This window comes from Stomoxys calcitrans, chromosome 3 (genome assembly GCF_963082655.1).
Source record: "Stomoxys calcitrans chromosome 3, idStoCalc2.1, whole genome shotgun sequence".
Lineage (NCBI taxonomy): Eukaryota > Metazoa > Arthropoda > Insecta > Diptera > Muscidae > Stomoxys > Stomoxys calcitrans.
This window is the reverse complement of record NC_081554.1, coordinates 17627803-17642573: the sequence shown is the minus strand read 5'-3', so window position 1 is coordinate 17642573 and position 14771 is coordinate 17627803. Positions and strand designations below refer to the sequence as shown.

The 14771-nt window shown below is 31.0% G+C and overlaps 1 protein-coding gene across 1 annotated transcript in view; it reads left to right on the top strand.

The window, feature by feature from the left end:
* Nucleotides 1-4753, top strand: part of LOC106080950 (protein Star) — a 107332-nt gene extending 102579 nt beyond the window's left edge. Inside the window, exon 5 of the mRNA XM_013242577.2 lies at nt 3619-4753. Within this exon, the coding sequence (XP_013098031.2) occupies nt 3619-3876 (258 nt within the window). The 3' untranslated portion in view covers nt 3877-4753. The remainder of the gene's footprint in view (nt 1-3618) is intronic.
* Nucleotides 4754-14771: the final 10018 nt, after the last annotated feature.

The window sequence follows — 14771 nt, the reverse complement described above, 5'->3', positions numbered from 1 at the left end:
AAACTCACAAAGTCCTAAGGATGGTATATCAAGTCAGCTGATTTTAATAAGAAAAAAAAACAGCTGATTTGGAAAATAAGCTAAATAATGGTCGATAGTTTAGAGCAGTGAAGGACATACATAGAAGGCCACTGTAACGCAGAGGTTAGCATGTCCCTCCTATGACGCTGAACGCCTGTGTTCGAATCCTGGTGAGAACATCAGAAAAATTATCAGCTGTCAGCTATCAGCTGTTATCCCCTGCTAATACTGACAAAATTTGTAACGAACTATGCCCGCGGCATGCCGTTCGGACTCGGCTATAAAAAGGAGGTTCCTTTATCATTGACCTCGAACAGCACTGATTTATATTTGAGAAGTTTACCCCTCTGTTCCTTAATGGCATGTTGGAGGGCGAATTTGCATCAATGGACATACACATATACTGCGCCATCAGATATAGTTATCTTGACAAGTACTCATAGTTTTTTTTTTAGATTTGTTCTGCAGTGGGGCACAAACAAAGCCACATGACAAAGCTCGTAAACAACAACCAATCCCATGGCAGCCGGTTGTACGTACCCGCTTGACCCGATGGAATCCTTCATCGGCAAGGGCTGCCGCCTCGGTGTACAACAAAGCTTGTAAGGTATATGTTTTTCGGTGTCAGGGGAAGCAGACTTTGTTTCCTTTATGCGAAAGACAGAATACTCTGCATCATATACCACTTGGTGAGCAGAATTTTCCCATTCTGTGTAGGTATTTGTGGAAGTCAAACAAGTTTACGTCGCATTTCTTTCTCCCGATCCAGTGTGATATGTCAGGGAAGAGCCTATAGGTCCATCTGCCTCGCATGTTGTTGCTGTCGTAGCCACGCCGGTATGTGGATCTTGAAGTATTCGTCTAGTTCCATAAGTCAGTCATCTTGTTTCGGCCTATAGGATCGATCGCCGCGGAAACGTTATAATCATTAACTATTTAAAGGTGCCAATAACTCGCCTTTTCATATAGAGCATCATTGGTACTTAGTATTTAAGCAAGAGCCGGGGCTGCTCGACCTCACACTGAAATTCTCCACTCGATATCGCTGATTGTGTGCGACTACAATTGCGTCTACTTTGTATGGAGCATTCCACTTCCCGCGACTTGTGGAGACTCTCTGTGGCTCTCAGGTGAGCTTCTCGTGTCCACGGCTTAATACTCCGACTCCGGCTTAATACTCCGACTCCGACTTGGGGGTGTATTCGAGGACAAGACTCTGTTTGCAGGATTACATTATGAGCTTGCGCCTGTTTGGTAGAGGTCCTTCGATGTTTTCCATTAATCGCCTAAAAGAGCCGATATCTTCGCCGCGTACTGCGTCTAGGCTATATATATCGTAGTTTCCTGTCGAGTCTTACCTCCAGGTATTTCATGGGCTTTCTAGTGGATAGCACGACGACCTTCATCCGCATATCTATGACTGTGGTTATGTATTTTCTTGTTGTTGTTGTTGTAACAGTGTGTTATGTTCTTCTATCTTTCGTCTGCTTGGTTCTGTTGAATATTCAGATTCAGGAACTCTGTGACTATGGGTGGGGTGTGTATAGAGGGATTTGGATCTGAGTCGTGTTCGCATATTTTCTTGTAAGCAGAAGCAGCTCAGTGTTTTGCATTGTCAGCTGTAGCTCGGCGGACTCTAAGCAGTGCTTAGTTACGATCATAACCTGCTGTATTTTACGTTGTGCCTTGTCCTTATGCTTGCTATAATGACAGCGGAATTGTCGTCTTTGTATCCGGCAGCTTCATGTGTTTTTTGTCATCTCCATCCTCAGTATTCCTTTGTCCCTCGCATTCCAGAGGTCGTTGTCAAGTATGGAGCCTTGGGCAGCACCCAAAGTTACTTTTTAGCTCCCCATACCCTCGGTAGATGCATAGAAAAGCATTGAGTCTATCACGTATCTTCAATCCTCATTAGAAACTCTGGCACTTTAAAGTCCATCTTCAATGCGTATACCAACGTGAGGCTGTTGAAGGCGTTCATGGCATCCAGAAAGATGATGGGTCTGCTACAATGGTTTAGCCGTTGGCCAGCTTCCACAACCTCAACTACGACCTTTAGGACCTCTATTGTCGTGTTCTCTGGGCAGAAGGCATTTTGCTGTTTTGAGAGTCCTCCTTCTATTGTGTCATTGAATTAAAGATGAAGACACAACATACTGTAAAAACAACAATAAGAACAAAAAATACAAATATTGCCCATGGACATTCCACTAAGGAACAGGGGCAAACTTCTCACATATCAATGAGTGCAGTCCTAATTTAGTTTAAGCTCAATTATATGGGGCCTCCTTTTTATAGCCGAGTCCGAACGGCGTGCCGCAGTGCCATACCTCTTTGGAGAGAAGTTTTACATGGCATAGTACCTCACAAATGTTGCCAACATTAGGAGGGGAAAACCACCGCTGTAATTTTTTCTGATGGTCTGGCCAGGACTCGAACCTTGGCGTTCAGCGTCATAGGCGGACCTGCTAACCTCTGCGCTACGGTGGCCTCCAATAAGAACAAAAGCAAGAATTTCTTTCGTCACTCTATCTGCGAAGCATCTTTCACAGTCCCCAAAAGAAGTTCTTAATGGATCTAAGATTTTTATACCGTAAAAAAAATTGGTTATCACCATAAAACGTCTTGTACGGCCGCTAGAGATCGTGTTTTCACGCTTCTAGTGAAAACGCCTTGTTTTTGTAGCCACTTTTTTATGTGGAGGTGGCGAACCTGGTCAAGCTCCTGTTGTGAGTAAACTCGTTCCGGTCCAAAGGACAAAACTCCGCGGAAACAGGGTGGCCATTATTTAAAGGGGCGAATAACTCGCCTTGTCATATCGAGCATCACAGGCACTCAGTATTAGTGCAAAAGCCGGTGCCGCCCGACTTCTCACTAAAACTCCGCTCGATATCGCTGATTGCCCGCGATTGGCGTTGCAGCTACTCCGCATGTGGACTACACCGGTAGCTCGCAGCTAAGCTTCCATGACAGCATTAAACAGCACACAGATTGGACCTCAATGTTTAGCCTGTGTGGTGCTCACAGCTATTAGGTGCCAGGATAGCTGTTTCAGTAGCTTGGTGGTGGGTCTCTAATAGTAACCCATCGGCAACTGCTGCCTTATTGTTTTTATAGTTTTAGTTAGTTTTTAGGTTCTAGTTTTGAACTCATTAGGAACAGGCGGGAGGAAATTTTCCATTTTTTGTTCTTAGAAGGCTTGTTATACACGTCCCTGTGGTATAAACAGTTTCCTGTCTTATTTTTAAATCTGAAATCTGTTCACATTCCATTTCTGTCTTATGAGGAGGTTTCAAATGTTACCAAACCATAAGAAAAAAATAAATTAATTAACTCCCTTACGTGTTGGAGTACTTTGAACAAAGAAAAAAGAAATACAACTGAAACTCGAAACACAAAAATCTAAAATTCCACATATTTGTTGGTGGCCCTGGTGGATTGCATGCTGCTATAACATGAGGCAATACTAGTTTAAGTACTACCACCAGCTATTTATACCCGAAAAAAATGAAAGTGTTTCTTTAATTAGTTTATCTGTTTGCGCTAAGCCATATACTTATTGTTGTTTTTTTTTTCTCTAATTTTTGTCTCTTTCAGATTTTACAAACATTACCTTTTGACAAAATAAAAATTGAAATAATTTCAATACATTTATTGGAGAATCAAGAGGATGTTAGCAGCTACATACAAACCATAACCAAGTTCCTACAACGGAAAGGCTATAAATTGCAGAAGAAATTCGGACGCAATTATTTCTATAGACGCTTATCATCATCAACAAAATCATCATCCACATCACAGGGCTCAACGCCAATACGAACACGAACAAAAGATATTTTACTAAAGACGCCTTAAAAGCCTTTATATTAGAAAAAAAGAAAACTCCCCAACACACACACACAAAAGGAAAACAGTAATTGTATGATATATAATTATTATATATCATGGAAAAAATAGTATCTATATATAGAATATTATTATTATTACAATTATTATAATTAATTTTTTTTTTTGTTTAATTTAAGTCACCAGCAGCAAGCATACACACAACTTGAGACATAACTAACGAAACACAAAAGAGAAAACGTTATGGAAATAGAAAAACAAGATTTAAAAAAAAAGCAATCAAATAGTAAAGTCCATAATGGAAATCATGTTGAAATGTTAAACCTCTATCCCTCTCTACTTTAGAAGCCAGCCTCCAAGAAAAGCCTAATTAGGAAAAAACACTTGGAACAAAAAAAAAAAATCCATTCACAAAATAATTTCCATTATACGTTAGCCGTAGATACAGTTAAAACTAGGGCGATCAATAAACCGGGTTTTGAAATAAGGAAAAAAATGAGTTTTCAAAAAAAAACGGGTTAAGCAACATTTCACTGAAAGTTTTTCTAAAGAAAAAAATTTCAAAAAGAATTTTTCCAAAGACAAAATTTTAATAAAATTTCTCCAGAGCCTCAATTACAGTTAAATTTTCTTTAAAGACTTTTAATTAAAATTTTGTATTAGAAAAATTTTTTATTTAAAATTTAAATTTGTTAAATTTTTCATAAAAAAAATTCCCCAAAAATAATTTTTTTTCTAGAGATCAAATTTCAATGCTTTTTCATAGACACATTTTCATAAAAGCTATTTTTTTTTAAATTTCTCAAAAATAAAATTTCAATTTTTGCAAAAAATTTTAAAAATCTCTCTAAAAAATTATTAAAATTTTTCTAAAAAATTGTTAATTTTTTTTAAAAAATTGTTAAATTTTTTTTAAAAAATTGTTAAATTTTTTTTAAAAAATTGTTAAATTTTTTCCCAAAAATTTTTCAAATTTTTTTAAAAAATTTTTGAAAATTTTCTTAAAAATTATTGAAATTTATATAAAAAATTTTTGAAATTTTTCTAAAAAATTATTAAAATTTTTCTAAAAATTTTTAAATTATAAAAATTTATTAAAATTATGAAAATCTTTAAAAAATTTTTGAAAATTTTCTTAAAAATTATTGAAAATTTTTCTAAAAAATTATTGAAATTTTTCTAAAATATTATTGAAATTTTTCTAAAATATTATTGAAAATTTTCTAAAATATTATTTAAATTTTTCTGAAAAAATATTAAAATTTTTTCTTAAAATTTTTCTAAAAAATTATTGAATTTTTTCTAAAAAACTACTAAAATTTTTCCAAAAATTCTTAAAAATTATTAAAATTTTCAACAAAAAAATTAAAAGATTATTATTTTTTAAAATGCAATTAATTTTCTTTTCAAAAGACAAAGTTTATCAAATTTTTTTCTAATAATGTTTTATTAAATTTTTTTTTTCAGAAAAAAATATTTATATAATTTTTCTAAAAAAAATTATTAAAATTTTCTTAAGACAAAATTTCAAATAATTTTTTTTTTTCAAGATTTTAATAAAATGTTGTTTTCAGATAAAATATTTTAAAATTTTTCTTAAAAAAAGATTATTAAAACTTTCTTAAGACAAATTTTCACAAAGAATTTTTTTCAAATTCTAATTAATGTGCTTCTCAAAAGAAAAATTTCAAAATTTTTTTCAAATTGCAATTAAATTTCTCTTTAATAAAAAAAAATTTAAATAAAAATTTTTCTTTGACAAAATTTTAATAAAAAAAAAAATCCACGCAGGCTCACTTTTCATTACATTTTGGATTTCGATTACATTTTTTGCGAAAATCGAAAAACCGGTTTTCTAGGATCGAAAAACCGGGTTTCTAAATACAAAAAAACATGTTTTCAAAACCGAAAATCCGGTGTTCTTATACTAGGAGCCGGTATATTGATTAGTTTTGAAAAAAGACGGAATTTTGAACCGATTACTATGTTTGTCCGAAGGCCACCAAGGCAGATCTGGCAAACTATCGATTTTAATTTTTCGATATTTCTAATAAAAAATATCGATAGCATCGATACTATCTCCAATATCCTAAAACCAAATTTCAAACGAAAATGAGAAGTAAAATTCAGGACATCGATTTGTATAGAAACAATATCAATACAAAGAGCGAATGCTACCAAATGTAATAAAGTCATTTGAAAATCTTGATAGAAATAATTGAACAAAAATCGTATCAAAATTGCGCCCTCTATGGACGCAATCGGATCGGATCGCTGGTTTTTGTATAATTTTTCAAAAATTTTAACTTTGCCGATAGTGTCGATAAGAAATATATTAATCGATATTCAGACATAAAATATCGATAGGATCGATAGTGCTATCGACATTTTGCCAGCCCTACGCCAAGGCGCCTATGAGATTGAACGCCAGGCTTCGAATTCTGCCGAGGATATGAAAATAACTAAATTCGAAAGCGGATTTCTAAAAGCGATGATCTTTTTTTTGTAAAAACAAACTCAAGGGGGTTCTAAATCCGAAAAAGCGGTATCTTTAATCAAAAGGGGTTTTTAAATGGAAAACTCCTATTTTACTTCTTGAAATCTAAGAAACGGCCAAAGACACAATTTTTAAATCATTTTATGCTGGTGGCCAAAGTGACGCTGAACGCCTATGACCCTTGAAAGCTTCAGTTTGAATCGTAGCAAGAACATAACAATAGTTTTCGTCATTAAAACTGCCGATATTTGTTTTCGGCCAAGTAAAACTTTTTTCTTGTCATTGGACCAAAACTTGAATCGGACAACACTTATTGCTATGTTAAATTGGGTTTTGGAAGCTTAAAAAACTGAGAGCCTACTTTCGAAAGCCGTAAATAGGCTTTAAAAAACGAGAACCGACATTCTTAAGTCGTAATTCGGCTTTAAAAACCGAGAAACGGTTTTTTTAGACCAAAAACCGGATTTTAAAAACTCTAAATCCAGGTTTACTTAATTCGAAGGGGAATTTCTAGGCCCAATGATTCGTTTTTCTAAAACCCAATTCCAAAACTGAAAAATTGGTTTCTTAAATCGATGAATCAGGTTTATAAAACCGTAAAACCGGTTTTCTTAATCCTAAATCTTAGAAATCTGCTTTGGTTTTTCTAAAAATTAATGCATTTTTTTTTAAAACCGAAAGAAAAGGGTTCCTGAAAAGGAAAATCTGGGTATTAGTCAAGAGACTGGTTTTTTAAAATCAAAAATTTATTCAAAGTCAAAAATCGGAAACGAGATATGTAATAGAGAGAGGTGGAAAAGTTTTGCAAAACATAAATTAATTTTATAATTAAAAAAATTATTTCAATAGTAATTCAGTGTAAATGAGCATTATCTTTGTTTTCCAGAACCAAACCCGATTTTCTGATACAAAAAGAGGTGTTTAACTAGGTGTATAACCTAAAATTTGGATAAATAAAAGAAAAATCCGATATTTTTTAAACTGAAAACTGGTTTTATAAAACTTATAAAACCAAAAATTGGATTTATGAACTCAAAGCCCCGTTTTTACTAAACATTCGGTTTTTTTTTTGTAAATTGAAACCGACATTTATTTAAAAACCCGGTTTTCTAATTTAAAACCCCGGTTTTCTAGTTTAAAAACCCCTTTTTCGGGTTTCTTCTAAATAAAAACCGGGATTTATAAAATAAAAAATCGGGTGTGTCAACTCAAAAGCCTGGTGTGAATCGAAAAATCGTTTTTTAAACCGAAATCCCGGTTTTTCTAAATTAAAAACCCATTTTTTCTTAATTAAACACCCATTTTTTATAAATTAAAAACCCGGTTTTTCTAAATTTTTGTTTAATTTAAAATTTTGTTAGCATTTGAAAACCCTAATTTTATGTACACCATGGCTGATTTGTTTAAAAAGAGAGAACAACTCAAACCCCTTCTGCCTCCCTTCTAAAATAGATTTGAAAAATAAACTGTGAATGGATTAATTATTGATGATTAATTTTTTCAATTCGTATATGTTTTAAGAAAAAAAGCCTTTATTGTATAAATTGATTGTAATATTTAGTTTATGTCTATTAATTATTATATATTTAAAACAACCACAAACACAATCTATTTTATTTTTTATAAATATAAAATAGTTGGACTTTAGTTTAGCATATTTAAATGATTATAATTAAATAATTAATTATTAAACATGAAACAACGATGCTTTATAGTAATATATATATATATCGATATCTTTATATACATATATATAAAAAAACCTAATAATTGTCTTTAGTTTATTCATATATATTTATAAATATATAATTAAAAAAAACGAAATTTTTTTTTTGTATTTCATTTAAACCTAAATTATTATTATTTTTTTTTTGTAAAACTACACAAAACAACACACACATAAAATCTTTCTATATATACATAGATATATGTAGGCTATTAGCTATATATTTCAGATATTGTAAAAGAACCTTCTTCCCTCCTCAGTTTTTTAAAACTTTCCTCTTACCTTACTACATCCCCGTTCTATTGTGTCCTTTTTTCAATGTTTCTTTTCCTTCTTTTGTCCTTTTTTGTGTTATTTAAAAAAGAAAATCCAAATTTTCGTTTTTGAACACACACACACGTATATATATATATAAATGTTGAAAATGTTTGTAGCTATGATGGTATATACATATTAATAAAATATACACTTAAATATTTAAAACAAGAAAAAAAAACGAATTAAAAAAGGGCAACTATTTTTAATGGTATTATACAATGTAGCCCTTTAGCACTGATATCTATATTTCTAAATACTATTACAAAAAAAAAAACAAAACCAATCAAAATCAAATATCCTGTCTTACTATCTGTATTCCAAACACAAAATCAATATGAAACAAACAAGAAAAACAAAAATCCTATATAAAAAATATTAGAAATATTCTAATTCGCAAACTAAGAAAATGTTTTTCATTTTGTTTTTTGTCCAACTCAATAGGGCCTAAGTACTCGAACGAATGGCTGTGGTTCTTTGGAGGTATTCAAAACGTCTGTTTTTCTTTATAAAATCAGCTGTTTTTGATGGACCAAGTGAGCCAAAGCTATACTGTTTGAGTTTGGCTGTACAATAACATACATACACTGCGGAGCAATATTATAGAAATATATTTGTTAATACTTCTAAAACATCTGTCGTAGTTTTGTTGTTTTATACATATAACAATATGTTATCGAAATTGATTGTTATCGATAATTATTTAAACCAACATTATGTGGTGTATTTGCTGTGTGTAGAACAAATTTTCTTTTCCCTTCGCTGTTTTAATAATCGGCAGCTATCGATAATTCGATGAATTGAGTATCGACACATTTTTGTTATCGATAAACATTTTTTCCGTTTCTGAATCCTAAAGATTTTGGTGTAAAACTTTGATAATTGCAGTTTTATTTTAGCTTTATATAGTGCAAGTCGCGTTTAATCGGGTATTGTCTGTTATCGAATGATATCGATAACTATGAAGTACAACTAAGCACTGAAATTCTATCTAGAATAGAAGAGGATGTCGAATGATATCTATAGCTATAAATAAGATTTTAATCGGTTATTGTCTGTTATCGAGTGATATCGATAACTATCAAGCACAACTTTGCACTGAAATTCTATCTGGAATATCTGCCGTGTACTGGAAAGGACAAATATAAAACACGGGAAATGTTATATGGAGTCTTTATTATTAATTATGGATTTTACGTAGTTTCGATAACAAGTTTTAAGAATGAACTATATAATCTCTCTATTGTTATCGATTTTTTTTATCTACGAAAGATGGAAACGGGCTTTATGAGAAGTATTACCTTAAAATACGTGAGCTTTTTGTCAATTTGTATTTTTCCAAATTAATCTCATCGATACATATTTGTTATCGATCATAATTTATTTTCGATAGTTAAGATCCAAGTATTTCAATGCAAACTTTTGATATAACAACGATTGTAAGTTTAAATATAAATTTCCTGTTTGTCGTTGCGTAACTGTTTCGTCGATTTCGATTTCGATAACTTATTGTTAACGGTATTTCGTGATTCTTGTTCCATAGGAGATAATTAGTTAAACATATGTTTTGTTTTATTTTAGTACCATACAGTGCAATTCGCGATTAAGCGATTATGATAATCTGTTGTCGCAAGAGCTGGCAAATTATCGATAATCGCAAAATTCGAGATTTTCGGAAGAAATACCGAATAATAAATTATAAATATCGATACTATCGTTAATTTCCCATCACCAATATTTGAAACAAAAATCCGTAGTAGAAATCAGGAGATTGATTTTTATAGAAGCATTATCAATTCACAGACGGAATACAACTACAATAAATTTAAAAAAAGTCAGATCGGATAACTTATTTTTGTTTAATTTTGAAAAAAAATTATCTTTCCCGATAGTTGCAATAAGAAAAATATACGCCGATATTTAAACAAAACAGCAAAATATCCGTATCGATACTGCCATCGATATTTTACCAGTCCTAGTTGTTGCACGATATCGATAACTATCCAGTAGAACAAGGCTCGTGATAACAAGTTCTACAAAGAACTGTATGAGTATATAATTTTTAGTAGTAGATAATTTATCATTCTTTGCAGTTTAATCGAAAGGGTCTATATGAGGGCGAATTTTTTAACATATAGTGCACATCCCGTTTTCGCATGATATCGGTAACTATCCAGCACAATTATGCACTGGTGATTTATGCACTACATCCGATTTGTATTAATAATTGCTGTGTTCTAGTACAAGTCGGATGTTCAGTGCAAAGTTGCACTGGCAAGATGTCGATATCATACGATTACATTTAAGAAGAACCGATTTATCATGATTTGCACTATATTCTACCAAAAATAATAAACCAAATAAATCGAGAGCATTTAATTATCGATATTTACTGAACTTTAATTTAAAATACCCTTCTGTTATCGAACAATTCGATTAAATTGTGTTATTGATATTTTATTGTTGACTATTATACATTTTTTGCTTTAAAGAATTTAAGGTATGAAGAAACAAATTTTAAGTGACCAAGGAAATTCCAATAGCAAGACTGAAGTCAAATTTATTAAACATCCATATATTTAGTTATAAACATTTCTCCAAAATGTATTGTAAATGTTTTATTTTTGCATTTTTATTTTCAAATTGTTCAAATCAATTTCGATACACATTTTATCGAAAAAAAAAATAGATTCTTGTTATCGATAAGCTCTTTTCATTTTTTAGTTCTAAAAATGTCTCCAAAAAATGAAAGCCACAGGGCATACACCACACCAACCATGGTTTGACTGGTTTCGACCCGTTGGTAAGAGGGGACATCATCACAAATCTTACACCTAAAGATTTGGGCTTCTAAAACATCACAAAAGATCGATAACAAGTGCTGAAAAGTTTTATAGGCTACCTCTACAGTTATGAAACTCTAATTTTCAAAAGAATTTCTTTGTCAACTCCAATTCGATAACTTTGTGCTATCGATAATCACATATATTTCTTGACTTTCTCCACATTAAAGTGTTTAGGGTAAACCAACCTAAAGTAAAAAATTCTTTCGATATCGATAACTTTCAATATCGATAACAAATACAAAAAGTCGATATTATAGTTATCGATACTCCATTGGCTCCAATATTTTTTTAAACGTGCTTTGCTAAACCTTATAAGTATTTTTTTTGCATTCAATATTTTTTTATATATTCTTGTCAAAATTTCGATATCCATGTCTTAGGGAACAAAATATCTGACTGGATAGGACTAAAATAAAACACAGCATACATGTATTGCCATTATATACTTAATTCTAATTCTTTAGTTTTTACTTAAGCCGGTTTCGATAAAGGTGTGTTATCGGTTTTTGTTATAGACTTCTATATATTTCTAGACAATTTCGGGGTTTGAAAAATTAAAGTTTAAGAAAACCTATTTCGTATAACAAAACAACTTTCGATAGCATGTTACCAAAAGTTTAAATTATAACTTAGGTTATCGATATTTTCTAAGATCTGAAATATTTTTCAAAGCTTGCCTTCTAGAGCGTTTATAAACATTATTTTTGATTTCTTTATTTTATCGATATGTATTTGTCCACTGTCACATTTTCGTTTACACCATTCTGAGATTGCAATAGTCAAAATATAAAAATCTACCTTCAAAAAGATTTAATTCAGGATTTTGTATTTGTATCGGTGTTTCCAATAAGGACTTGAATTTTTTTTTAATAAAACGCAAACCTTATGGGTTATTTCAAAACCTTTATTATCGGCTTGAATTACATTTGTGAATGGAACTCTTCTTCGTTCATATGGCCACCGAGGGCACGTTTGCATCTGTCAATACGTTGGACCCAATTTTCGATGACTCGGCCACAAATTTCAGTCGAAACGGTCGCTATTTCCCTTTCAGTGTTGGCTCTGAGCTTTTTTAATGTAGTCGCCTTATTGGCATAAAGCAATGACTTGACTTGACCAAAGAAAATAGTCTAGAGGCGTCAAATATCACAAACGACGACCCATCGACTCTCTCTCTCTTGGGGTAACACCCTCATCAAACTTACTCTTTAAAAAATCGATTGTAACGTGTGCTGTGGGGCTTGTGCCACCGTCCTGTTTACATCACATTTTGTTCAGGTCCATATCTTGTAATTCAGGCCAAAAAATATTCAATGAGCAATGATGTAAATGTTGAGTTTACTGAATATATTGACAGTGACAGTACGATGATTAGTGTTAGGGTGCGTTCAAAATTTATCAAAGTTTTATTTTTGTAAAAAATTTTGTCAAAATTTTATTTCTATGGAAAATTTTGTCAAAATTTTATTTCTATAGAAAATTTAGAAAATTTTTTTCAAAATTTGTAATCGAATACAATTTTTCGATAGTCCAATTCTAAAAAATTTATGTAAAATTTGCTGTGTTTTGTGCTTTATTTTTGCACTTTATAGTGCAAATAATGATTTATAGGTTATTATAATCTGTTATCGCATGATATCGATAATTATCCAGAACAACTTTAGGGTGCGTTCAAAATTTATGAAAATTTTAGTTTTGTAAAAAATTTTGTCAAAATTTTATTTCTATAGAAAATTTTGTCAAAATTTGTTATCGAATACAAATTTGCTGTGTTTTGTGCTTTATTTTTGCACTTTATAGTGCAAATAATGATTTATCGGTTATTACAATCAGTTATCGCATGATATCGATAACTATCCTGAACAACTTTGCACTGAAATTCAATCCAATACTTACAATGACTTGCAGTAACTTAAAATGAATAGAACTAAAATAGAAACTTCTCAAGTAATCGATAACACAAATTTATCGAAGTGGACTTGATTGAAAATTCAATTCTATTTGTGGTATAGGACACGAAATTTACTGCCAAAAACACTAACTTTTTGACACTCAACTCGTTCCTCAATTCTTCAAAATCAGCTGTTTTTTGTTTATAAAATCAGGTGATTTCGATGATTGGGAGAACGAATCGATTGACAACAAATTCGTGGGTTTGGCAGTTAAATTTAAAGTTTTAATACAAAATTCCATATTTTCTTTAAGTCAATTGCGATACATTTTTGTTATCGAATATGGAAGAATTTATGGGTCGATTATGGATGGCAACTCAGCTTCAGTTGCTTTGCCAACGGCCAAATTTGTTACAAAAATTTTCATTTCTGCATCGAATTACGTACTTTTTTACAAATTTCTTCGAAGCTGAACTTAAAAAATACGGATATTGAATGAAACTGATAAAAATTTCCAACTTTATACTAATTTTTACTTCTTGGTTTTATCTCTTGGCAACGCAACTGTAGTCGAGTTGCAATCCATAATCGACCATTAATTTTTGCAGTCTTCCTTCTTTTATTCTATTGCTCCACAGTGTATTTATATAAAAAAAAAACAAAAATAGGAACTGATTTTTTTAGATACAAAAAATTAATTTTTTTTCTAAAAATGAGTAAAAAAAAATTCTTAAAAAACAATTGCAAACCATCAACTGCATATATATTTGACATATATCCCAATTGATGGTTAGATTGTTGGAAGACAAGACTACTTTACTAGAACAAAAATTTCGACTTACATCGCCATCATAATTCATTTTCTTCATTTCGGAATATTTGAAATAGAAACTTAAATGAAAATCCCAAAATACTACAAACACCATCAGTCACACATATACACACACACATACACCCACACAGATATAGAATCAACAAGTGCACTATATACTAATCCTCGCTGCATAACTGCTTGCCTTAATAAAAAAATTATATAACGAAAATCAAACTGTTAAATGCATACTAAATAAGAGATCCTTTTTGCAAGGATCAAACAAACCTCTCCTACTCCCTTCCCATCTTTCTATTTAAATTGGCATTCTTAATTCAAAAAAAAAATAATTTTTTTACATTTTTGTACAAAGTGTCTTATTTGGTTATGATTTGTTTCATTTTTCTTTTTTATATATTTTTTTGTAATTGTATCATTATTTTTTGTTAGTAAATTTGAAATATTCCCTTCAACGTTTTTTTTTTATAAATTATATTTAATGTAAATTTTTTTCATCTTTAACAAAACTATAATGCAGCTTATTGATGATAATTGTATTTTGTCTTAAAGAATTAAAAAAAAACGAAAAGTGTGGAAAAAAATTAAACAAGAATAAGTCGAACGATGACTATACACATTAAGTTAAAGAAAGTAAAGATTGAAATAATAATAATAATAAAAAAAAATATTTCATAAGCTATACAAAATTAAGTTGAACTTTGTTTTCGCTAAAAAAAAGAGAAACAATTTAAAAATTTTTCTTCAATCCACACAAAATATCCTCTCCCCCCATTCACTTTTGTTCTTCCAAACTATT